Source organism: Struthio camelus, chromosome 13 (assembly GCF_040807025.1).
Source record: "Struthio camelus isolate bStrCam1 chromosome 13, bStrCam1.hap1, whole genome shotgun sequence".
NCBI lineage: Eukaryota > Metazoa > Chordata > Aves > Struthioniformes > Struthionidae > Struthio > Struthio camelus.
The window spans coordinates 899081-925627 of NC_090954.1; the positions used below are offsets into that span (position 1 = coordinate 899081).

Here is a 26547-nt window from a genome sequence, read left to right on the forward strand (position 1 = left end):
GCTCAAATTACGAAGGAGTAAGGCATCAATATTTTGCTTTCCAGAAAACTGTGAGGAATTTGGTCTCAGTGCAGTTCCCAGGAGATGTTATTCTGTATCATGAACACTCATCTTTCTTACTGACCCCTTGATCCATGCCTTTGCTAAAACAGTCCAAGGAATAAAGGTGTATGGAGATTAAATCACCTCTCAGTTGTGATCCCTTGGGTGACACGGCACTGAGCGTTCTTTATACTGCTACTGCCTGCTCGATCAGTTTTGTAATAACTGGATTTTTTTTCATCGTTTTGACTCAGTACCCCTTAAAAATGTCTTCTGAAACAGTTATGATTCTTTTTTCTCTATATTGAGCTGTAAATGTGACAGTATATGATAGTTTTAAGACTTTCAAAGATTGAATCTTTAAATTGTGTTGACTGGAAGACCATTAAGAAATGAGTGATTTGAGCATAAACAGGTGTATGGCTAAAAAAAGAGATGTAAGAGTATGAACTACTACCCTTCAGAAAAGGATAGATTCTCATCTAGTTAAAACATAGGCCAAAAACTGGGAATTAAGAATTCTGGGCTCTGGTCTTATGTGAGTATGATTAAATCTCACTTCACTCTGTTATACTGAAGTTTTGGTGTTGCTTATCCTACCAATTTTAAGGTATTATAAACTTCCTTGTGAAACTTTCGTTGCTTCTTTGCTGAATCCTAAAGCGAATCTTAATTTTTTTAAATGTTTATCTATTATTTTATAGTGGACTAATAAATTGCATTCAGTTACATAAATATAAAGCCTTTTTTGAAGTATTGCTACAGCTGTGTCATGGAGTCTTGAAAGAGGGAGTTGTAGGCAAGGTTGAGTGATATTCTATAACAGTGTATTATCTTGTATTAATATACATATATATCATGTGTTAATATTTCTGACTCTAGTTCTTTTTCAACACTTCTAAACAAAACTTCTATTTCTCTAAATATGTTCCAAAAAATTTTATATGTATACTGTAGCTAATATTCTAAGACTTGTGGGAGTACTTGCCTTCTCTCACTGATAGTCAATGTTCCTAAATGAAAGGTTATCCATCCAGAATGTTTGCAGGTAGGGAATGTTTATTTGCTTCTTAGTTGCATGTTTTCTCTGAAACTTGGACCACAGACACAGATTCCCCTTCAATGTTTTTATTAACTTTCTTACAGCCCAGTGTATCTGTGTTTATGGTGAACCCTCAACCATCAAATGGCCACTTCTCTACAAAAATAGAAATCAGACAAGGAGATAGTAGGGACACAGTGATCAGGCGCTTAATGAAGATGGACAGAGGAATCAAAGGTAAAAGGCTAGTGGAGAACACAGCCATCACACAATGATTAGATTAATGTTTCCAGGGGTGAAGTAGAAACAGAAAGCTGCTGAAGCGTGTCCTGCTGTTATAGATACTAAGAAAGGAACAAAAGGTTTTTGGTTTTGGGTGAATAAGAATAAAGATAACATGGAAATAAGCAGGCTTTCCTAGGGGTTTTCCCTCATCATTAATCTTTTTTTCTGCCACTAGTACACTGAAACCTAGTTTCTGCTGCAGATTAATATAGGTGGTATTTTCCCTTGTGATTTGAATTCCCAAGAGGAGTGTGGTCCCATAACTGGTTATATATAACTTCTGCCTCTTTTGTTTTGGCACCCCAGGGCTGAAAGAAATTACCAAATTGATTTTTCCTTTTAGCCTAAGGTGAATTCATTCCTAGAAAAGGAATGAAGCTGACGTTTTAAAATTTCCTCTAGTTTAATCTTCCTTGCATGTTTTGCCTCTAATAATAACCAGTCCATGGATATAACTTTTATGGCAGAAATTCTTTTCATAACGTCTTAGATTTATCTGAGCTTCTTTTTTTTTTTTTTTTTTTTTTTTTTTTTTAAAGAAGTTACCTACCTGTCAACCCCAGCTGCTACACTGGTTCCTAGCCTAACAATTTTCCACTGTGAACCTGGACAGAAATTACCTGTTCATTCAAAATTGGGATTGTTCAGTAGCCTTTCAGTTGTCATTGATGTGTGCTAAAATGGAACCAGTAACTTCTGTGCGAAATGGCCAGTATGCCTTTTCAATCTCATGAGCTATGACTTCCCTCTGTCCTCTTTATTTTCTTAATGCACTAATGCTTTATTTTCGGCCCTTAAATTTTGAACCCTACAGTGATAGGAGAAGGAGGCGATAAGTACTAGAAGAATTACTGTGAAAGCACTCAAATAGCTGGCAATAGTGAACTCCATTGTGAAAGCATTAAGACAAATGCATTTTATCGCCTGTGAACCAGATTTTGCTTTTAGGCTGTTGTGAAACTATCTATTCCATCCCCTGATGCTACCTAGTTTCCAGTAGTGGAGATGCAAGCAAGAGCAGTTGGGAAGCCAAAATTTGCCGCTCTCTCTGACAGCAAGTCATCACTGCTCACTTATCAAAAGGTGAAGCCTCAGGAGTGACACTAACACTGGCTCAGATAAAGGTCTCCAGACAGAACTTGGAGGCGCTGCTTTTGCGACCGGCAGATCTGCTTAGGGCACGTATAGCACTCTGAAATGTATGGTTTACTGTGGTTTGGGAACTTGAATTCCATCACGGCAAGCTCCATAGGGTTTGGTGGATGTGGCAGTGTGGGTTTTTTCTGTTTTTTTTTTTTTTTTTTTTTTTGTGAGAATCCTGGGATTGCATTAGGTGTTGACAAGAAGTAATTATGGGCAGCTGCTTTGCTTTCTAAATAATTTTCTATCCAGTAACCTTATGTAGGGATTTTATTCTACCACGTAAGTACTCAAGACATGGTGTGCGTTGACAGAACGGAAGGGGAGAGATGCTGCTGTCTACCACCATCTTTGTCACTGTCTCTCTGCATGGCATTGGGAAATTTTAGCCTCAGTTTCTTGTTTTTTGCTTTGTTGCAGTTGGAATAAAAGCTGCCTCTTAGTGCTGCTGTGATTGATTTAATTAAATGTTTATGTGATATCTTGACATTCTGAAGGACGACTTTGTAAATGGTAGTATTTAAGGGGGAGGTTTTTTCAATTTTTGTGCTGAAATGAGTTTTTTGGGTTTTTTTTGTCTACTCATTGCTAATTTTAGTATTTCTCATTTCTCTCTCTGCTTGGAAGGTAGTTTAGCATGAAATTCTGTGTTTGCCTATAGTTCCATGTCAAAGATATTATTAAAACAAACTTTAAGTTTCAGCAAGTATAATGAAAGAAAATAGCTTTCTTAAAGGAACAGCAGCTGTGCTTTTGTTGGAGAATCCAGGAATTAAAAATCAATCTGAACCACTGTAGATTGGCAGCTGAGTATAAAAGGAAAACTGGACTTGACCCAAAAGCTTGTGACAGCCAAGTTTCATTTTTTTCCTGCATCTTTTAACAGCTTGTGTTTATTCTAATGTTTATCTCTGGAACAAAGACAACTGCATATTGATGATGGTGCACGCTGAAATAGTACCTCAAAGCCTTAGAGGGAGGAATATATGATAATGTGCATAGCAAAACACGAGCAGGGGAAGTGCATTGTAGATGTCTATACAAATTTACTATCGTTCTGCTAACTGGATATTTTGAAATGATTGGAAACAGGTACTTGAGAGATTAAACAGTGATTCTTTCTAACTCTTTTGTTATTTCCAGAAGGTGTCACTGTTCTGTTGGTGCACGGGTAATAAAAGGTTACACTTGGAGGAAGATTTGGCTGAAAGATTCCAGGCTCCCTAGTAACTTTTTTGTCTGTTTAGCAATCTTTTATCCGTGTGAATTTTAAAAGGGAAGAGTATTTAAACAGCTCTCACCACCTTCCTTATTTCAGTTTCTGAAATTCATTTCTCAGAAAATGAGACACAAACTGTTCAGTTACTCATAGCTGTCACAAAAATAGGTAAGGCAAATTTCGTGTTTGGGATATGGCGTTAGGACTTGGTATTCATATTTGTTTTATCTCCATTTCTGCTAGTAACTCGCTATGTAACCACTGAATGACATCTTTTTAGTGGGTGTAAATCTTACTGTGGATGTTGTTTCTTGGAGAATTTATTTCCTTGGAAGTGTTTCAGAAGTATCAAGTGCTTTTTCTTAAGCATTGTTTTGATTATTTCAGTTGATTTTATAGTCTGTGTGTAGAACCTGTAACCTAATTAGGAAAGTGTTTTGGTTTTTTATTGTAGATCTCTCTAAAGTGAAGCTGATGAGGTTTGATGATCCTGTACTTGGACCACGCCGTGTTCCAGTCCTTGGTAAAGAAGAAGTGGAGAAAACTCCTATTTTAGAGCAAGCAATTTTCCATATTGACCTGACCGAGAAACATGTTCACATTACTGAGAATGGTCTGACAAAGGATGTTGGCGACACAATTGTTTATCTAGTTCATTAAGTTGGCACATGCCTGGTTTGATCATTGACATTGAGAAAGTTCGTAGAGTGACTTTGAAAGCATCTGTAATAAACCAAGATGAATATTTGCTCTTTTTTCTTTTTCTTTTTCTTTTTTAAAAAAGAACCCCAAACAACCTAATTTTGCATGCAAGTTCACCCCTTACTCTTTTAGACATGGATATAATAAAATTATTTTCCTCCTGCCATTTGGCTCTTTTTGAAAAAACAATTTTCCCAAATGTTAACATGACAAATTCTCTTCTTCAACTGTGGCCTGTGTTTTCAGAAGCAATCTAGTGTACTACATTTGGAATTCCTCTCCTGTCCGTATGTGCTGGGATCCATATATAGAAGATGTTTGTAGATCCTGTATCATAGATGGAGAGGAGAAAAGTTGCTTGAACACTTCTATATTTGTCTTTTTGATGACTGAAGTGACGTTGAACACAACTAGGGCATTTTATGGTGACTAGCAGTTCAGAAGTAATTCCATGCTGAAGAACTCTTAAGCAAAAGTTAAATATGAAAGTTTCGGGTGCTTCTCCAGCATATGAAATGCCTTTAGCAAAATGTTATGACAAACAGACTTTTTCCTTCTTGCTTTCTCCATAAAAGTGTTTGCAAATCATTAAGTGGAAAGGTTAAATGTTCTTCTCACAGATTTTAAATTGTGATTTTTCTGGTAATTTCTGGTCTCTCACAGGTTGCCCCCCCCCACCTTCTTTTTTTAGTCATGAGTCAGCACAGACAACTTCAGAGCTTTTTTCTGTGGAAACTTGTAAAGGTGACTGGTGACAAACAGCGTACTTTATTCTGCACAATTGCACTCGGCCAGTTTCACAACTCCTGCTGCGTACAGTGTATCATTTGTACTTCCTCTAATAATATGTTGTGTTGGTGGGAAGAAAGGGAGTAGCATAAGACTGCCATACTGACATGACCAAATACTGTTGGGTGTGTCATTTTCTGCCTCTCCCTTTATCATCCCCTTTCAAAAGGCAGTTTTTGTTTGGGTGGATATACAAGGACAGCCGTTCCTTTCTGTTGATCCTCTGTAGTCCCACTAAGCAAATACTCGTGCTGCTCTCTAAAAAGATGAGGCCATAGTCTAGGGCAGCACATCATAGGCATGGCTTCTAGGGATTAGTAGGTGAAAAGTTTGTTTATATACTGCTTCTGCTGCAGAATCTCAGGAGAAGAGCTATTAACCATAACCTTGACAGACCTTTTAAGTGTTTGGAATATCAACAGGTAAGAGCTATATTTGTGATTGGCAGAGGTGTCTGCTTGCTGGTTCAGATGGGCTTGTCCCCAAGTGCATTTAATTTCCTGATAGGCAGCCAGAGTGTTCTTATTGCAGCTTTTCTGAGCAAAGACCGCTGGCTGCAGCATCGCCTCGTCTGCCTTGAGCTAGCTGATAGGCAGACTGCAGTTCCTTTCACCAGCTGCAGCTTGGACTTGGGAAGAAACGGTGGTGCCATGACACAGGAGCATGAGATGGACCAGGCAAGTGTTCCAAGCACGGTGAATGAGAACTGATAGCTCTGCCACACCTTTACAGAGCTTTAGGTAGGAAAGCAAGCTCCAGACCAGGGAGTCACTAGAATATGAAGGTCAGAACCTGGAATCATATAGGAGTAGTCACTCTATGTGGCTGTTACTTATACTACTTTTAATAGATACCTGCTCGTGACCACTGCTGGAGACAGGTTGCTAGGCTTTACATATCTTACCTGGCTGATTTTTCTTTCGGTACTCGTATGTGCTCCTGAGTTGAGTTCAGACATACAGAAGAAGCTAAAACTGTTTGACGCTAGGAGAAAATAGAGATTGTTCACTGATTATTTCCATCTAGGAGACACTAATGATCTCAGACACCATTAATGACATATGTAAGTCCTCATCATTTTACGAGCCAAAGCGGGGGGGGGGATAGATCTACCAGGCAGAGGCATCCCTCTTCACCTTCCCCATTTCATGAAACTGTTTAGTGATGTCCAAGGTTCTTTGTTAAAGGTCTGTTTTTGTTTTGTGTGAGTGAATTCCCATCCTAACTGGAAAAATAAAGCCAAACAGGTAAATCCCATGCTGCCTCTCATACATGGCTATTTCATTAGGTGTTCAGAGCTTGCTTTCTGAGCGTGATGAAGTGTCTGTGTTAGTGCTGCTCTGATGCAGACTTCAGAGCAGAACTCCTATGACAAAAAGCTGGGGACTTCCAAAGTGAACAGAAGATCTACCTTCATTTTTCTGTTTAGTATGTGGTTCATTCACACTTAATTATCTCTGAGAAGTTCTTGCTCTATAAATTATTTGCTTTCCAGCACACAGTAAAGGCTTGGAAGTGAAAGACAGTGATCCTCTGATTCTTCTAGTACTTTGATCCATTTCTCTCTAGACAGCCAGGCTGCCTCTGACAACAGCTTGGTAGTAAGAAAATGAGGTATTTTTAACTCTGCTATTGCAGTGCCTGCTGAATGCCTGCCACTGCAGGAATGGGAACCTGATCTGAACTCTATGTTCACTGGAAGAAGAATTGCAGCCACCAGGGCAGAAAGTTTAAATGTCCTCACAGGCTATGAGACTTTGATATCAAGCTTTTTACTATGGGTAAGTATATAAAATCTTTGATAGTACACTGCAGTATCTTCAGTTAGCAAGGGTGTAGACCCTTAGAGTTCTGATAAAGATTCCAAGTGGCAAGGAGCTGATGTGCTCACAAAAACAAGAGAAAGCTTACTGAAGTGGAAGCATGTAATGTGTAAGTAGCTCCTGGCTTCAGGTATGAGTAAAGGCTCTGTTGATGACTTCATAATTTAAGGTTTTATAACCTTACCTCATTTTCTTAAACTGCTGTTTTTTGATAGTGTCCAAAACTGTTACAAGGTGTGTGGGATTTTGGGTTTTTTGCTTTTTTTTTTTTTTTTTAAACTAAACTATGAAATGTTGATTTGCCTCGTCTGTCTACTTTCTCAGTGCTCTTAGTGAATAGGGTGAAGTAGACGTATTGATGGAGAGGTTAGCAGAGATGGAGAGGAAAGGGGGACCAAAGCTTCCAAGGTAGGCTGGGAATAACAAGGGTGGAGGAACGTGAGCTTAGAGGCTTCTGGACGGGAGTTTATATAGTGCCGCGTTAGAGAGGCACTTAAACGTTGCAGACATTATCATCAGTTCTTTTGCTTCTGCACCTCAGCCTACAGTGGGAAGGCAATTTGTGCTAATCCCTGACACAGCCTGTAAACACTTCTGGCAGCATATAAAGCTAGTGAGGCTAACGGTGCAGTACACACAAATAGGTTTGGCTATTTAGTAGCAGTCTATTGATTTCTGCGCAGAAAAGAAGTAACCTGCTTTCCCTTGTGTTCTCTCTGCATAAAGTCACGTAGCATGCTTCTGCATTATTTGCATTGCCTAGAATCATGTCCCACTTAAAACTCCCACTAATCTGCTCCTTTTTCTCTGTTTTCTGCAGATAGTCCTCATGCCCACGCACCTAACTTTCTGACCAAATTCGAGGTGCTTATTCCTAATTAGCAAGATGCACTTCGACCTGTCTGTAGCTCATACCACGATACATTGCTGTCGCTTTACTTGAGGTTATGCCCTTCCAATTTCATAGCTATGTGTTGAATGTCATTTGGATGAGTACTGTTGAATAAACAAGCTCTGTCTGTATAGCTAAAGAAAGGAAATACTTTTATGATTTCTCTCTGGCATTACAGATATCTCCATAGTGCCCTTATGTACCTATTTATCACTTTGGTGGCTCCGGAAAAATCTCCTGCTGTGGGAGAAACGTGTAGGAGCAAGTCAAAATATGAATATCCGTATCGAGCACTCTCCCCCAAACTGCTGATCTGTAGTCTCTGCAGCAAATCTGGTTTATAGCGCGTTATCAGGTTCTTGAATGCTGCTGCTTGTTTGACTTCCTTTAAGCAAATTTGGTTCCGTGGCTGAGAACAGACGTTTCTGTTAGAGGTGGCATGAAAAAGGCATTTCCAGATATGTCAAGGTAGATGCCAGATTTTCTCTGTAATATCCAAAACAGAAGGCTAGCATATTGGATAAACGATGGCAGAACCTGTACATTGTACAATTAAACTCCTTATATTGCCATCGGTAGCCAAGAGGAAATTTTGGATGGATGCTCTTCCCAAACGTGTATTCTGATCACCGCTGCTCCGCAAAAAGCAGAAGAGTAGCAGCTTCCTTAATTTCCGTGTGTGAAGGCATCTTTATTAGTTCCAAGAAGCAGGATATTGATAAACATCTAATGTATTGAGGAACTAGCAACGAGATAATCTGAGCAGATAAAATTTATTTCAGTCTTAGAACAACAAATGTTACTACTTTATTGTTTTGTGATCTGTGGTTGTGTTGTTTCGTTAGCAGTTGTCTAAAGAGCAAGGAGAATCTTTTTTGTTTGTTTGTTTGTTTTTAAAGCTGATTTGTAAGTGTGGGGTGTGTGTGCAGTTTGTTTTTTCCCCCTATAATGGAAAAATTATGTTCTAGTGGTTCAGACAAATTGACTTTTTTTTTTAAATGAGCAAGACAGAGCTAATAAACTGAAATTTTCTTCTACAATTTTTTGTTGACTTCCAGGAGATGTCGCTGCTGTGCTGGTTCATGTGCATTTTCTGTCCAATAAAAGCTAGTGACAGGATGAAGAGTTTTTTTAGTATTAGATTCTCCACGTTTCTAACAAAATTCTGACCTTACTTAATAGTCTTCCTATTATGATTTTGGCTAGAGAAGTCTGCAAAGGAAACTGGGAGTTTTATTTATTCTCTTCAGATTTTTTGTTTTCAATTGAGCAAGTTTTTGAAATACGTACTTTTGCAGTTATAGAGTAAAGAACAGGCCTCTTGCTTTCATTTCCTGGCTCTTCCCGTATTCTGGAATGCCATAGAATATTTCTTTTAACTTGTATGTGCTTCAATTTTCCTCTGTCCAGAAACACATAATTTTCTGTTCAGAAAAGTTATGAGATATGAATAACATTTGATGAAGAAAAGTTAAAAGGTTCAGTGGAGCAGCAAGTGACCTCACCTGCATCGCTTAATGGCAAAACACACTAGATAAAATCTGAAATTGCCCTTCAATTTCAGCAATCTAAAAATAAACTCAAAATGGAAAGTAGTTTTTTTTTTTTTTTCCTTTGCAAATTTCTCCAAAGTGAAGTGAGTACATCTTTGGTGCTTGTCTGCCTGTCTCATGACATGCAAGAGAACCTGCAGTGTCAGGTCAAGTTGTCTTCTGCACTTATCCTGCCAAAAATTGAGTTCACATCATCAAGAACAATGTGGGAGACCGTCAATAAAAGACATGAAACTTGTCCCTTCTGTGTGAGCAGTGTTCCTGTTATACTGGTACTTGACCAATTTCTGTCTCACTTAAAACAAAAAAACACCCCTTAGGTTTCCCATGGTGTTAGCAAAGTGCTGGGCCTACTTATTTGACTAACTGAGAGGATTTGAACTTGGTATTTTTTAGCAAGGAAAGCTTTAAAAGAAGAATGTGTTCTTGGCTGCCTTACAGAAGTGTTAAAACTGCACTTAATTTCTTGTCTACTTGATTTATCTTTGTCCTTCCAAGTTGATTCAATAGAATGCTTTAGTTTTCAAGCCTTTTGCTGGCAGTGAACTGGAGTAGGCAATAGCTCCTTTCTACTCCAACGAATTAACTGATTTCTCATGTTACTGTTGTTAAATTGCTGCAGGACTATTTCAAATACTGTGGCTCACCAGCTGTTGGGAACCACTATGACATCGGGACTTGGAGTGCTGTGATGTCGTCCCTGTTCTGTTCATTTGAATCTCTCTGAGTAGAGAGAGGCGTTTCTTTTTTCCACTCCTGGTTGAAAGCCCCTGCTCTGTTTACAGGATGAGTCTCTCTTTGTCTGAGATCCAGTCGCCGTTAATTCTTTCCTTGATAACACCTGAAGATGGGACTTCTTTTCTTTCTCGTGTAAAGCAAGGAGTAAAGTTAGTTGCCTGTTCCTTAGTTGACATTATAAATAATCTGGTATAAAAATCATATAGCTGATACAGCTGATGTACAGTCCTTTGTATTTTCAAAGGGTCACTATTAATATTCATCAGTTCTTGAACTATTTGTGGGGTAGTGGTAAACATCCATCCTATTGTACAGCTGGGTTGTTGGCATGATCTGGTTAATGTAAAAGGAGGACTAAAGGCATCCTAACTTCCCCTTTCCACCCGTCCTCCTTGTGTTGCCTCTTGTGTAATTCATGTCTTGAGGCATCAGCACAAACGTGGCCTATTAAATTAGTTGTCTGCTGTCCTACTATGCCTTGGAAGTAAAGTTTCACGCTGTCTAAAAGAGAGAGTTATGCCAGGATGCAAGCAAAATAATCCCACTCTGGAAAAAAATCAGTATCAGTAGCACAACCCTTGAAAGTCCCTTCCAGTAACATCCTGACTGATTTGTTGCATTATCGCAAGTGTAGGAGATCTGTGCTGTGAAGAGATTTCTAGCCTTTAACTTTCAAGAGGTAACTTGATATAGATGCAAGATGCTGAACTCTTTATGGATATTGTAATTTGCTTTTGAAGTACTTGGTACCTGTTCGTTGCTTTCTTCATTGAAGAAGGGCAAATCACTTCACTTCACTTGAAGGGCAGTGGAGATCAGCTTAAAGAGGAGCAAAAAAAAGACATGAGGGCAAATGAATCTTTAAGAGGCAACTGATATAAATATAAAATGGTAGCGCTAAAATCATGAATACTGTTTCCTCCCTCCTCCCTACCACACACAGACGCTTCAGATTTGGGGTGACCTTGCTCATAAAAAAGTCAAGCTCTTTTATGTATTTATTTTTCTTCCCAACGTGTAGCAAGAAGCCTGGAGAGCCCGTGACAACCCAGCCAGCCAGCAAGATTGGTATGTCTGCTATCACAACAGTTATGTGGACTGGTGGAGATTGGAGCACTGGCCTCTTTGATGTCTGCAGCGACAAGAAAATTTGTAAGAGTTTGGTGTTCTTTTGTTGTTCCTTGAATGCCTCTGTTGCTCAAATGTAGGTTGGTTAACACTTTAGGAACTGAAGATCAGATGCTCTCTTGTGACTTGAGTAACGCAATGAATATGCCTAAGATGTGCTCTCAGTACATATGAGTCTCTATTCACTTCATAATGCTTACAGAAGTACTTATCTTGAATCTTTAAAGGTTGGGATAGATTTTATGAGTCTGATTTGCATGGGGAGAAGAAACTGAAATCTTAAATGGATTATGTGGTTTATTGACTGGAACTCAGTGAGTCATTGGATGGGTCAGGAACAGCGCTTGTCTCCTAACTCTAGAGTGCTGCCTGGAAGCTCCATTTCTTTGGTTCCTGTAAAACGTCCTGTCCAGTAGAGTTAAATTTTGCTCTCTCTCCTTTCATGAAAACAGGGCAACTTGTATAGGCTGATTTGGATGCTGATGTCTGTGAAAACAGAGCAAAGACTACCTTTTTTCTTTGGAAACACGAAGCTGTAGAAAAGGACAATTTCATGGGAATTGAGAGGAACGTTTCCTTGAATTCATGAGTTAAATGTCCAAGCCTCTGAGAATGGAATTTCAAACACCTCCCTCTCTTCAGCTTTGGGTACTTCAAGCAGTCTCTGATTGGTGGTCTTGATCCCTGGTGGGAAATGTCTGTCTCCTCTCTCTGCACGGTATAAGGATATACCCTACTCAGGACTGCGGATTCTGCTCTGAGCCAGACGTGGTATTTAGGTGTTGCGACTCTAGGCAAAACAACACCTCAGAATTGTGTATTTATGCCTTAGTTTTCTCTACCCCACCCGCCTCAAGGTCTGAGCGAGCTAAAAACTGAGCTTTTCTTGTGGGGTTGGTTTCCATTTGGGTCAGGCATCTCTGCACGGTCATGCAAGAGCTGCTGCTGAAGGCAGGCCGCAGGAACCTGTGCCTTGGGCAGACTTGACCTGGTCAGTGGCCCCTTGGCTAAACCTAAGCTCATCTTGTGGCTGCTTCCTGGGCCCTCCGTTGATCATTTGGGGAAAATAGCACTTCCCCTGCTTGTGGACTCTCCTTGTTTGTGTCATGACCTCCAGGGAGGGAGTGTCTACATTTTCTCCTGTTGCTATGGGGGTCAACTGATAGAGGAAGGAAAAAGGGTTATAGTTCTAACACCTGTCTAGTTCTGGTTAAATTAAAGGAAGATTTAAAAACCCTTGTTTCCAATTTACTATTTTTTTGTGGGATTGATTTCTCCAAGTCTCAAAAATATGGCAGGCTGGCTAAGGTAACCGGTGGAAGATGTTTAAATTTTTTCTCCTTCGTGTATTTAGTTGTAAGCAATGTTAAGTGTGACATACAACAGACAAATTCCTTTCCTACTGCTAAGCAGTGGCTGTGAAGTGAATTCTTGTTACTTCATCTGTCCATAGTGTCCTAGTAATCAGCTGTTGCATTGGGCGATCTAAGGAAGGTTGGATAGCGTTCATATCTTCCATAGAAACCATTGGGGATCATTGTCCCTCAGCACCTTTGCTCTCTTGTAGTCATTCGCAGTGCTTTTCCGTGTTGGGGGGTTTCTACATTGTCCTTCTTGTGCAGGCTGTGTCTTCCTGCTATCTCTGACCAAGGAGAGTTGGTCTGTTATTGAAAACAGCGTGCAAAAAGACACTTAATCTTTTGCATGTAAACCCTGGCTGAAAATTAAAAGGAAGTGAACCTACTTCTCATGTCTGTGGTATAAAGGGGAATCCATTATTGTTTCTCTGATCTTTAAAAAGTAACTGTTAGGGTAATTTCTGATCCATTAAACAGAAGATATGTGACTAATAGCAGGGGTTTTTTTCCTTTTGATGTTTTATCTCTTTAATAGCAAATTGCACTTTTGTGTCCTTCCCCCCTGCTCTTTATTTTGGGTGGAGGGACTCACACTACTTTCCTCCAGATTTCTTTTATCTGCCTTTCATCATACATTAGGAGGAGAAAAACATAATCCTTAATTTGCATGAAGGATATGAATTGGATTCAAAGGGCAGAGCGCTTCAATATTGCTTTCTGAATATAGTTCTCTGGTGTTTATTCTGACACCACTTTAAAAGCCGGGGTACTTATTTGATGGAGAAAGATTTATAATGTTTGGCTAAATATGTGGAAGTAAGTGTTTGCAATTGCCCACCTGACTGATCCTGAAACAGGACGGGGGCAGTTAAACAGCTTAGGCTGGAGTAGTGGGCTACTAGTCCCCTTTTTTTTATCGGACAGGAATCCAGCTGAGTGTTGGATGCACATGTGAAGTCAAACCGTGCCACGCTGGGTGGTAGCAGTGTCAATTTTGCACCTTTAACTACTCCAGGGTTCTCTAGAAGAGAAAGCAAAGGCAGGTTTCTGCCTAGTTTTTCAAGTGAATGGATTTTTTTTGGTTCCAGTTTTCAGCTGGGTTGATTGGGCCATAGAAATGTATTGCATTAAGGACTGGTTACTTAAAAGTGAGAGCACATCTCTGACCTCCGAACCACTACTCTGCACAACATGAAAAGTGTCGTTCTTCAGCGTGTTTTAATTTCTCTTGCTGTGTCAGCTGAAATTGCAAGTACAACTCTAATCGGTATCCTCATCACAGATTAGGTGGGAGGGTTGAGACCCTATTATTTTCCAGCCTTTGGCATTTAAAAAAAAATCACTGAAATACTGCAGGAATTTCATAAAGAGAGACTTGCGGATGAGGTTAACAGAACAGGAAGCATTATATTATTATAATAGTATTCCGTTAAAAGTACTGTCAGTATTATCACAAAACAGATTTAAACAATGTGATTTCATAGTAAAGGTTCTAGAGCTTCAGTTCTGCTAAAGATGTTTTCCTAGATGTATTTACTCCTGAACTGCAAACAAAGGCAATTTAAATGAATTGCAAGAGACTGATAGCAAAACGTTTGTGAATGTACCTTAGGCAAAAATAGTGAGAGAAAGAACTAACATATCCAAATAAGAGTCAGCATTGTCTTATTAGATACTCTGAGGTTGATGCATGTTGCCCTTTTCTTCTTTGTTTTTCCTAGAACAATGCTTCATAGATTTTTGAAGTGTGTCTTCACTACTGTTGGAGATACAGCTAGAGCAAATTTTCCATTCATCCAGTTAATAGCACCATTTCAGCTAGCAGTGGAGATAATACCCGGAACCCAATGTGTGGTGGGATTAAATCCAGTGTTGGATGTAGCGTTTGCCATAAATATGAGAAACTTGTTGGAATTCAAGCAAGGTTTTGTGGGGGCAGGGAAGCTTTATAAATGTAAAAATATATAATGTATGTATATGTGGCTGTCACTATTTTGGAAAAGTGTTATCCAAACTACTTTTGAAAGAGTATTGACTTATACCACATATGGTTTGACTACTGTGAATTCAGGATTTAAAGTCCCATTCCCACATATGAGACTTCTAGCAAGAACTGTGTTTATCCGTTTATTTGAAGGCAGAAAAGTTCAAAAACCTTAGTAATTAGAACTGACCTATTGTGCAAGTCACAGTAGTCACCATCTTAAATCTTTCGGAAGTGTCTTGCTACCTGAATAACAAGGGGAGAGGGAAGAGGAGACAAAACCCAGGGTGCTGGTAGGATGACAAAAGCTAGTGGAAAAACAATCCTCTTTGCTATAGATCTACTGGCATTCTGATAACTGTAGCTGGAATTTTTCTTATCTGGTACCCCTCTGAATTTTGGGCCATAAACTGTGCAGATTATCCAATTGTTCACCCTGCTGGTAAAGGTGAGATGGCAGTACTCGATCGCTCCTGTGACTGTGCTTGCTGGCAGGTGTCTGCGGTACCTTGTGCAGCGCGTGTCTGGAATGCAGCCTGACCAGGCGCTACGGGGAGTGCTTGTGTTTCCCACTGCTTCCAGGGTCCACCTTAGCATTAAGAGTTGGTGCCAGAGAGAGGTACAAAATACGAGTAAGTCTGCCTGTGGAGCACTCTTTCTTTGTAAATTGATTTCATTCAGCGTATGTAATGATAAGAGGTACCCGCGTTCCCCAGAGACCCCACTGTTGTAGCTGCGCATCTGTAGCCAGAGCCAGATGCGTTAATGTTCTGGAGCGTGGCACTGAATAATGATGGTGTTGAAATGACGCAAATGTGAAAAGTTCAGTTAGGACTCAATCCTGGAGAAGATGGATTCCACCCACTACCCCCCACACACTGTTCACACAGGCTTTTGCAGGATCCTAGAGCCAGATTTCTTTTTGATCTGAAAATCTGTTCTGTTACCTTGATACATTTTTAAAGCAGGACTAATGCATTAAATTTCAAGAATTGCCCTTTTTCTAGCACTGAGGCAAAAACAGCATTTATTTTATAATAGAATGCCAACTCCAAACAACTACTCATGTTTTTAAAGTACTCTGTAAGAACAGGATTGTATGTGCATCTGCAGTTGTTGTAAAATTACATAGCCCAGAGCTGATGCTGTAAAATATACATTACTGTGTAATCAGGATGGCAAGGAACAAAGAATACTTTCAAATCACACTGAAAAACTCAGTTAAGGGCTTGTGAAGCATTGAGTATCCTAAAAGCTTTTTCTCTCCAGTGAAATTTGTGGGTGTCCAGCACCCTGCAAGATCTAAGTCTTCCCTACTTTAAAAGAGTAGTAGGCAAATGCTCTTAGGTCATGGGCTGAAATTAGGTATCACTTGTACCTGAGTCAGTCCAGGGTAATTCACTGGATTACGTCGGGATCTGGCCCGTGAACTCATTCTTCTTGTGGAGTGATCGTGGTATGGCATGCATGATGAAGTGGAAAAGCTGATTCATGGTCATTCCACTTGTATAAAACTGTATTAATTCTTCTTCCAGGGGACCACTTGTGAAGATTGGATAGCAGTTTATTGCTGCTGGCCTTTTGCTGTCTGTCAAGTGGCCCGAGAACTGAAGAGGAGAGCTATGACCCAGATCTGTGAAGTAAATGCTACACCTTTAGCTGAAGATGTCCTAGTTAAAAAAATTCCCAGCAAGGGAGCCTGAGTCATGATTCTTTCTATCCATCCATTCCTTCTCCCTCGCCACCCACAATGCAAAATGCCTTGCTTTTAAAAATAAAATGCATGAGTACTTTATAGCAGTCTCTTTACTGCTTCTTGTCACATTCTGTATGATACACCCTGATATAATGCCCAGTGACCTGCTTTCTGCAGTGTAGTCATATTAAAACAGTTTATTGATGCAGCAATGGCTTGAAAGTATGAACCTAGATTGCATTCTTTGCCTGGACCTGTGATCTGAAAATTTAGTGCAGAACGCTTTAATTGAGGAGAACAACAGTGACCAAACCATTCTGCCACTCAGGAGATTTTATAGCAGTAAGATAAAATAAAGGGGTAGTAGCACAGTGTAATGGTGAGAAGTGAGACTGGAAGCAGGACAGGAAGCCCTTCCCTTCCCTGCGTTGTGATTGCCCATGCGTCTCTGTGTCTCGCTTGCGCCCCATTTAAGATAGGAATAATCTGACTTGCTCTCTCTTTATCTAGAGGTTTCAAAGCACTTAAACGCTCCCCCCTCTAAAACTTGGTGCTAAGTGTTATTGTTCTGTTTGATCGTAGGTTACTATTGGAGATGAAGAATGTTAACAATTGAATATAGTAGCTCTAAATCAGACTGGCAGGAATTCTGAACTCAAGTCACCATCCCAGATCAGGAGGAATTTGGCTAGTGAAACTGAGAGCTGAGCTCCTTGTTCCCTGTCTTCACTACCAAATAACTTTTCTTTTCCACATGGTTTGTTCCAGGCTGGCAACTGGCAAAACAGAAGTGTGAAACATGAAAGTGAAAATAAATTCCTGTTTCATGCAAAAACAATTTTAATGTCAGCACAATAGTTTTTACAGGATGGAATAATACATATATCTGGCACTGAAGACTTTGTCAAGATCTATATTTTCCACCTGTTGCCCCCCACCACACTAGTAAGCTAATCTTATAGTGCACTTATTCTGCAACTCAGTTCTGTCATTTACACTTCCAGTGTATAAGGTGCAGTAACTCACTCAGCTCCAGTTAACTGAATTGATCTACAGACTACAAACCTAAACATTAGTGCTATATACTTAGACAAGTAATCCTCTGAAAACTTAAAATGTTAAACCTTTGCTGTTCAATTATGGTAATACAAAATAAATATCTTGCTGACTAATACAAAACAGAAAATGAAATTTTTTTGTTTATTGACTTTTTCTCCCTAATAGCATGTTAAATTGGAAAAAAAAAAACCCACCTTTTTAAAGAAAATGAGCTTCACATCATGGAAAAAATATTAAGCATAACTGAATTTGTACAGGTATCTTTGAACAATAAACCAAATGTATATATTCTGTTTATTCTTCCTACCCATCACTAAATAAGGGGAGATTATATATTCTACTGTTTCTAAACATATGCACATAAGTCATTTTTGTTTTCTCCCTTCATAATGATGTTTGTAACATTTCATATTAATGTTTCCTGGGTGTAATGCAAAAAGAAGATGACAAAATTTAGTGGTCTGTCGTGCAGGTGATCAAGGTAAGTTACGTATCTAGTGATTCCTAATGTCTTTAAACTGTATTTAAGTTGGAACTTTGATATAAATAAAACTTTTATCTGCTTTTATTAAATGTATAGTCTTCACCAGTGTGACCGTTTCTAGGTTTCTTGCTCCCAGCGGGGCAAAACATTGAATTTCTCATTCCCAGAACTAGGTGCAGAAGAAGGGAAAGGGAGATATGAAGACATCCTTCCAGAATTTGGGACTGTGTTGTAGTTTAGAGAACAATTTGGTGGCATCTGCAGTTTGTGGTGACTTCCGTATGGCAAACCTTGCTTGTTCATACTGAAGGGGCCAGAGGGAAGGTTTCTAGGTTTCTAGGTTTCAAATAATGGTTTCTGATCTCTTTACAACTTTCCATTTGAAACAGGTACAATTACAGAAAGTGATAATTTATGCAAGCTTCCACTGAAGCTTTTTGGTAAGTCTTTACCTCTTCACTTTGGTTTCTAACTGCTGATTTTTCTGAGTATTTTGAAATGTTACTTTTAAAACAGGTGAGATATTGAGACTTAAGGCAAAAAAACTGAAAAACTTAAAAAGTCTGCAGCTATTATTACTTTTAAAATATGTAGTTGCACAAATTAATTGCAATAACTCTATTGGGCAGTGGATAAACATTCTAAAAATCTTTATAAATGTACATATGAGCTCACTGATTTCTGGGCTGCTCTAGTATTTCCAGCTTAAAAATTTGGGGGTCAAAGTTTTGCTCCCAGCGGGGCAAAACATTGAATTTCTCATTCCCAGAACTAGGTGCAGAAGAAGGGAAAGGGAGATATGAAGACATCCTTCCAGAATTTGGGACTGTGTTGTAGTTTAGAGAACAATTTGGTGGCATCTGCAGTTTGTGGTGACTTCCGTATGGCAAACCTTGCTTGTTCCATACTGAAAGGGCCAGAGGGAAGGAAAGCAATGAGTGATGGCTCTACAAAAGACTATTTATTCTCTCAGATTTTTATCTCTTAAGCTAATTTGTTGGGTTTTGTGCATTTAGATGAGATACTTGGCGTTTTAACTGTTTTTGTTTTGCTTTGTGACATGTGAAAAATTAAAGAGGATCAAGCCAGGAAATAAAACATTTAGAAATAAGTGCTCATTAAAACACCCGGTAACTAGGACTATATCATGGATTAGAAGTCTAAATGCAACACAGCCTAATTGTTTTTCCTAATGTTAGTTTTAAAAATGGCCTTTCTGATTCAGGGCAAAGTACTTGAAGCAGGAGAGAAAACATGCATTGCATATCATTTAGTCATGATGCATAACAGAGTGGTCTGTCCAAGGCTATCTATCTGCTAATGGCAGAACAAAGTAAGCAAAGAGAAATGATATGTAAGCTTCCACCTGCTTCTCAAGATACCAAGAAAGGCTCTTTCTGATTTGTTCTGAACAGCACTGGAAACCACTAGACTTCCTCTAAAATCCTGTTGTGTTTGGAACAAAACCCTGCCTATCGTAAGACATGAGCACTGCTCCGTCTAATTCTCAAGCCACATAGTTTCTTTTAGGTGTTGTCTTCCTAAATGTTAGTTTCTGTGTTCAGTTACAAGATACCAAAGGGAGAATAGGGTGGTTGTGAGAGAGTAAAAGGTAAGTATCCGGTGTCCCACATATTGTCAGGCAAGGTTCTTCCCCGAGTCTCAAGTTCTTGGCATCATGTGATTGTATAAAAAACAAAACAAAAACCTCTTTTAACTTCCATTAAAGAAAAAAAAAGAGGAAAAAGGGGGAGGAGGAACCTCTTGAAATTATTATAATTCTCAAAAGCTCAGCAAGTGGAAGACAAAAATCACAAGCCAGTAGGGTTTATTTCATTGTTATCAAGCTACCTGTGGAGCTCACCATGTTTTTGAGCGTTTTGAGGTGGCAGTGCTTGTGTGATGTCAATGTAATCCTAGCGTGCGAAGCCTCAGTGTCCTCCTGCTGAAGTCAATGAAGTAAGTTTCTGGTAGCACCTCGCTAGCATTTCTCAGTACCCAACAAGACGTGACCCTAAATATTTTGCCTGCATCCTCTTATATGACTCATGCCATCTGACCAAGGGAGAATTGGACCTTCTTCATCACAGAGCAGATAGTGATCCTGATGGACACTTTAATTGACCCTAAGCCGCCAGGTCCTGGTTCTTGAGCTCCCAGGAGAACAGACAGGTTCTGTCTGAAGTAGCCTTGCAGAATTCTCTTCTGAGACAGAACATTATGATTAGTTGTATATACTGAATATTTGAATGTATTGAATATTGCCTCTCCCACGGAAAAGGGTGGAAGAGGTCATTTTGGGCCCCAGCTGTCCACTTCTTGAATGGATTGTGAGGCTGCTCTGATTCTCCCTCTGTATCTGAGACCAGTTGCTTTTGGCTAGGGTACAGATGCATCCTTTGCATGAAATATGTGGAAATAATTCATTAAATATGTTTTCTTATTTCTGCCTTGTTTATTCGCAGTTCATCAGGAAACATGGCTGCAGTTCAAGCTCATGGGGGTAGGTTACTTACTGAAGAATTTCCAGGTTCCTGCAAGGCTAGGCAGGCAATTAAGGAAGAGCTGATGAATGATCTGCTTTGGGCTCCAATTCATTAACTAATCATAAAAAACGAGCAGATGGAAAAGAAGACCTATTCAAGAACTGAGAGAGGTTCATTAATGGTCTCTCTGTCCCAGTGCACTACTTTTATTTGCTTTTCCTGGGCTCCTTTCCTGTGCTGTGCAGGCAGACAAGACACTCTATGGATGGTCAGAGCCTCTGTGATCAGCCTTCTCTTTTACATTCAGCTTGGTAGGCAGAGAACAATATATTTTCATTATACAAATACATTACACCGCAGTACATCTGCAGTTGTATTTTGCCTCTCCTAATGTTATCTTCTTTGCACTCTGTACTTCATGTGATAATTTGTGGCTAAAACAGAAGACTGTGGACTTAGCAATTTAGCAAGCAGGGCCAGAGTGCTCCCTCTAGACCATCAAGACCTGAACAGAACTACAGAGATGACACATTCCTGGGGAGGGCGTGGATTGTCTTGCCCCTGGTGAGCTTTTCTAGCTAACTCAGGAATGACAGAATAGGGTCACAATACTGATGTCTAACCTCTCTTCTCTGGGGAAATTGGGCTGAAGAGAGTCTGGGGGATGAGAAGAGAGGAGAGTAGTTAAAAATTTATAGAAAGAGAACAGAAACCCTTGAAGAGCTCGCCCACCTTCATGTAAAGCTACCAGCCTCCTTTCAGCATGTGATGTCTCCCTTTTCATCGCTACCCATAAAAAAAAAAAGGGGGGGGGGGAGGAGGGGGATAGAAAGGGGAAGAGAGAATTGGATGAGAACAGCCAGAGGTGAAAAGGGATTCAGGTCAGCTGTTGCTCATGCAAAGTGCAGAGCAGAAGAGCTGAACCAAGAAAATGCTATGTTTGTTTATGGTAGAAGAACTCTGTGCATGGATGTTCCAATAAAGGTGATTAGAGTAATTGTTCTGGAATAGGGTCACTTTTGTTCTGGTGCACTTAGAAAATTGTTCCACTGTAGATCCAGTTGATGTTTTCCCTGACATGATTGGCTTCACTTCATGGATGAGAACCACTTGTCTGGCATTCCTCGCTCAGAGCTCATAACCAAACCCCAGGTTAGCTCCTACGAGAGAGTCATCTTTAGCTTGGATTTTTGGATAAAAGATGTGAATTCTAGTCCCTTTTCCTTGACATGTCTCTTGGTGAAGTAACAACAGTAAAGATGCTATATCCTAGGAGCAAGGAGAGAAGCTTAGTAATACTTCAACCATTTTGCACAGTGGACTGCAATATTAAACAAGTAGGTGTATTTACAGCTAGGAGGGGCTGGACAATGGGAACAAGATGCTCATTAGATCTGTTGCTTTAAAATATGTCCTGTTTTGAGCTCTGTCTCCCTATGTATTTTGGATATATTTAGGGCATTTATCACCATAGCATCAAAGCACTGAAATATTCTATGAAAGAAACTGAGAGATCTGTCCCAAAATAGCTTCTCGCTATTTTACCAAAGTACCAATTTCACTGTCAGTATTTTCCTGTCATTGCTCATGACTGAATGTGTGTGTGTGCACATATGTAAGAGCTTTTTTCTTTCCTGATCAACCTGATGCTGTCACTCATCATAATACAGTGGGTTAAGGGCCAAGTCCAGATGAGACCTGTGGCGCTTTCTGGCGTCTTTGTGTTAAGTCTTCAGTACTATGTAATAGTCTGAACAGTTTTACAAGTTCCTCTGTGTGTATGGGGGCTACAAAACCTTATTGCTGTTTATCCTCGTGTAAGAGGAAAAGGAGATTGTTTCATTCCATGAAGAGCAGTATTCAGAACTGACAACATTATGAGCTGGATCTGGCGATTGTGAGCCCAGACGTGCGGAAAGACTTTACAGCTTATTGAATCTTAAGGCATGCTTTAGATTTTGCTGATGCTCTTGGTATCCATTGAGGCTTAGTGCATCTGACAAACGAGGCTACAGAACATGTTGCTGTACCTGTTTCCTCATATGTGGGCTTGGGTGGCAGGACTGAGGCATGAGAAATAGAGCTGCAGTCAGTTCTATAGATTGGTTTCCAAGTGCTTCATTTTGCATCCCCAGGCTGAACTTCAAATTCTTCATCATTGCCTTGTCTAACATGCCTGCCTTGTGTGGGAAAATTTGCCCCACTTGTGGATTAAATTTACAAGGTGACTTTACTTCAATATGTTTTTCTGTCTGAAGCCCCCAGTGAATTACAGTATGTTGTCTCCTTTTTGTTCCTCATCTTTAAATACCTCTTTGCATGCAGATTGCCCTGAACTCCCTCCTGAGCTTCAGCAGTTATTGATGTGTTCTCCTCTGGTCTCAAGGGGTACTCTCTTTGAGGTCCTGATGAAACAGGCACCAGGGTCTACCCAGGGCAGGGTTAATTGCTAATAACAAGTGAAGATCTTTTATCAAAGCTGCTGCATTCTTCCCTGTTCGTCATCTCATTCCTGGCTCTTGAGGGATACTGAGCTCTTGTTGGAACAGATCGGCTCAGACCTGCCTGCTCTTTTTAAAGTGTAAAAGTTCAGGAAATAGTATCAGCCAGAGTCTGTATGCAGGAAGTCAATCTGTCCGTCCAGGTTCAGAAACAGGCTGTGCCCCTGGGAGCAAAAAACACTGGTTCCCCACCCTCTTCACCACTCTCAATAAAGCCATATTCCACCCTACCCCCAGCTCTGGTTCGCACTCGAGGAGCTGAGGCGGTCTTCAGCTCTGGAGGACGTGGCCTCTGAGTAGGGCTTAAGGGGAGGCTCTGCACAGATGCCCTGAAGTGATTCCTGCAGGGAATCACTCGGTGTTTTGGATAGCTATGGCCCAAAGGGAGGACAGCATCCAAAAAGGTGTTTGCCACCTTCCCTCCAGAGCCTCAGTCAGCAAAAGCAGGTGGCTAGTCAGAGCTCAGTGCAATGCTTATGGTGTTTGCTGTCAGGCTTGTGGCCAGATATGGTTCACAGCAGCTTCAACTTTGGCTCAAGAAATAGTATAATCAAGGTAGTCACATTAGACTTTGACTGTCATATTATTATGAGATGAGGTTTTTTTTTTTTTGTTGAGGCAGTAAAATACAAAAGTTCCCCTTGCTTCTCTACATACGCTATCCCTTTTCTATATTCAGCTCTGCTTCGTGCTTTCTATTGTGCCCTCTTCTTTACCAGCGCTTCTGTCTGCGGAATTAATTCTCATGTGTAGCTTCAATGTCCCATGCCACTGTCTTCAGTGAGTCTCCTGGGAGGTCAGCTATTGAAATCCATTAGTTACTACTTCAGCAGATTACAGATTAGGTCACACCAAGCAATCTATCCTTTCATTAGTATGCAGTAAATGATCATCTGGAGCCAGGCATGAGCAGGCACCCCTTCCTTTGCCTCTAAACTAACACTGTAAATTACAAAATGAGCTGATCCTGGAAATCTGAATGCATTTGGGAGAAGTGAAGTTGATCCTGGCTATAGAGCCAGTTTATGAGGCTTTCTGGTTTAGTTTTAAGGAAATGAGAGGAATCTTTAGCAAAGAACAGGCATATTTTCTCTGAAATGTTTGATTGTCATTGGAGTGGCATCGAGAGCCATGTTTATCTTTTTATTTGCAACTTGCACCATTTTTTATAGCTGGGCAAAGTGCACATTTTTAATTTCACAGAATCTTTCTTCAGTAGCTTAAATAGTGCAAGACAGCTCAACGTGAAGAACTTACTTGTTTACCACTTGTTTCTGTGCTATTGAAAAATCCCCTTTTTTGTGGGGTCAGGCAGAAGCCAGCTTCACAAAAAGAAGAATAGTCTGAAAAGGTAAAAGAATTAGTGCTGTAGGCTAATAAATGTTTTTATCCGTTCCATTTTCTTAATTCCAAAAGAAAACTTCCTTCTCAGAGACTGTGCCAGTGCCTCAGAGAGTTTCTGTTGACCAATGGAATTAATTTCATGGGTTTTGGATGCAATTAACCAAGGATGTTATTTTATAGCAGTTCTGGAAGAAGCACAACAACCGTTGTTAGGAGATCTAATGTTTGTTTTTTGTGGCTAGGATGGGAATTGGTGGTCTCTAAACCACCAATAAAAAGAAAGTGCAAAAAACAAAACCTGTTGTGCACCAGTTTGCTGAATAGCAGTCACAGTTGGCGGGCTGGGTACAGCTCTCCAATTCTTCTTATTTTTTGGTGGTTTCATAGGAGAACATCTGAAATAGAGGTCAGCTAAAAACTAGAGTTGGGGCTGCTGTGTCAGAAGGATGGTCTATGGTATGGCAAACGCTGATTTCTGCTATTGTTTAGACAATGTTTCATGCATCTTAATGTAGACATAGACCCATAAATTCCATTTAGGATATTTATAAAAGCAATATCTAAATGGCTGGGTGGTGAAAAAAGAAGCACTGGACTGAACTGATGGACTGCTAGGAAGTAGCTGTCAGGTAATTAGAGGAAACCGGCCAACCATGAGACGCAAGATCCAATACATCTGTCTGTAAAATCTGAATGACTGTCATAATGTTTTAATCCCTTTCTATTGTCCCTTTCCTCTCCAAATCACCTTTTAAACTATATTCTAAGTTAAAACTCATGGACTAAAACCAAACAGAAAAGCAAGCAAGCAAGCAACCAAAAAAACCCTAACAAAAAAAATCTGAAGTGAAAACCCCTCAAAAGGGAGCTTGAGCATTCAGCCAGGAACTGACTGATCTATGATTTATAATTTCTTTACCCTGCAGAAGTAGGAAGGTAATGTAGCAGTGTTTTGATCTCAGTGAGCTTTCCCGTAGTAGCCAGGAGATCAAAGCAAGTTTAACTACTTCTGATACCTGCACCCTTTCTTCCCTCTCCCACTCCTTCTCCAATTATCTTACAAGCAGCCTTATATGACACCAAATAACATCCATTTTGTGGATGCCACAAACACAACTTCATGTTTCTCTGTGGTGTTTGCAGTAACCTGTGTAGCAATGGGGGTTCCTCTAGAATCGCTCAGCATGGCATGGGTATTTGATGCATTGACTGGTTGTGAAGGTGTAGTTTGAAGTATACCTCAGAAATAGGACTCTCCTATACAATGATAGATGTTGTCCCATCCTGCTTCCTCAGGAGCTCCCCAAGTTCTCCGAAAACCTCAAACTTGTGGATCCCGAGGGTGCCTGGCAGTGTGGCACATAGAGGCACAGGGAAACGGGGAGTATCTGACTCTAGCCTTGGGAGAGGGAAAGGGGTGGAGGTGGCAGGCTGGTGTGGAGTCCAAAGGATGCTCACCCCTCACAGAACAGAGGAGAGAAGCACATTTGTGAAGGAAAAGCAGGTAGAGGGAATTAGCCTGTCAGTTTGCAGAAATGCTGCTGTAGTTCTTTTTGATAGGGAAGGTCAGCTGTCCTGCCTGGCCAGAAAGGTCCAGCGATGATGCCTTTGGGTGCGATACCCTTCGCTGGTGCACAGGACTGGAGCTGATCCTGGGTGAGTACAGTACCGTCAGTTCAGTGCCCATCAGGTTTGCTTCTGACAAGAGAGCATCCGCTGCAGCTCCCTGCTCCATTTTGCCACGTGGCAGGCTCGGGGATGGCTGCAGGCTGTGCCTCTTGGATGGTGGAGGGCTGTAGTTCTGGAACCTCACTGTTTTCACTTGCTGGAATGAGAACAGGACCCGGAATGACACTGGGAAAACAGAATGACCCTTAATTTTTGCTTAATCTGCTCTACAGAACCAGGATGTTGTGCTTCTACAGGAAAAGGCTGGTTTGTTCCCAGGGACAGATGTCTGTGAAGAAGCAGTGTGTCCATCTGCCTGATGTGATGTGCAACTTATGGTACATGGAAGAAAACATCAGGAAATTACACAGCTTTGCATAGTAGCATAATCACTAATTACAGCAGGGTATTACAAAGACCTATGAAAGCCAGTCTGAACAGCTATCACTGAAATTAGTGCAAGGAAATGAAGGGGGAGAACACTTGTTACTGTGAAACGGAGGAGAAAGTGTGGCCTCTCTCCTGCTGTGCCCTTTACAGAGAGCATGTACAAGGGTTTGTCTCTAGCTAATGTTCTTGGTAGAAGCTCCAAGCTTGTTTTTACTTTGAGATAC

General features: G+C 40.3%; 3 protein-coding genes across 9 annotated transcripts in view; 2 read left to right on the forward strand and 1 right to left on the reverse strand.

Moving 5' to 3' along the window:
* The window catches only part of LARS1 (leucyl-tRNA synthetase 1), a 34205-nt gene extending 29729 nt beyond the window's left edge, over positions 1–4476 (forward strand). For all 3 annotated transcript variants that reach the window (XM_068959846.1, XM_068959847.1, XM_068959848.1), the window contains exons 31-32: positions 1189–1321; positions 4183–4476. In XM_068959846.1, the coding sequence (XP_068815947.1) occupies positions 1189–1321; positions 4183–4388 (339 nt within the window). In that variant the 3' untranslated portion in view covers positions 4389–4476. The remainder of the gene's footprint in view (positions 1–1188; positions 1322–4182) is intronic.
* Positions 4477–8167: 3691 nt separating this feature from the next.
* On the forward strand, positions 8168–17223 carry PLAC8L1 (PLAC8 like 1). Its single transcript, XM_009678646.2, has 4 exons — positions 8168–8402; positions 11247–11377; positions 15191–15327; positions 16231–17223. Exons 1-4 carry the CDS (start codon positions 8374–8376, stop codon positions 16396–16398), a joined length of 465 nt encoding a protein of 154 aa, XP_009676941.2. The 5' UTR covers positions 8168–8373; the 3' UTR covers positions 16399–17223.
* Positions 17224–17577: 354 nt separating this feature from the next.
* SH3RF2 (SH3 domain containing ring finger 2) overlaps positions 17578–26547 on the reverse strand; it is a 64999-nt gene continuing 56029 nt past the window's right edge. For all 5 annotated transcript variants that reach the window (XM_009678667.2, XM_009678682.2, XM_068959692.1 and 2 more), the window contains one exon: positions 17578–26090. In XM_009678667.2, the coding sequence (XP_009676962.2) occupies positions 25788–26090 (303 nt within the window). In that variant the 3' untranslated portion in view covers positions 17578–25787. The remainder of the gene's footprint in view (positions 26091–26547) is intronic.

Excerpts from the sequence above, each read along its gene's own strand:
- PLAC8L1 (XM_009678646.2), top strand. The coding sequence starts at position 8,374 with ATGAAAAAGGCATTTCCAGATATGTCAAG. Across the intron at positions 11,378-15,190 it reads CTGCAGCGACAAGAAAATTT|GTGTCTGCGGTACCTTGTGC; the intron begins GTAAGAGTTTGG and ends GCTTGCTGGCAG. Across the intron at positions 15,328-16,230 it reads GAGAGAGGTACAAAATACGA|GGGACCACTTGTGAAGATTG; the intron begins GTAAGTCTGCCT and ends TTCTTCTTCCAG.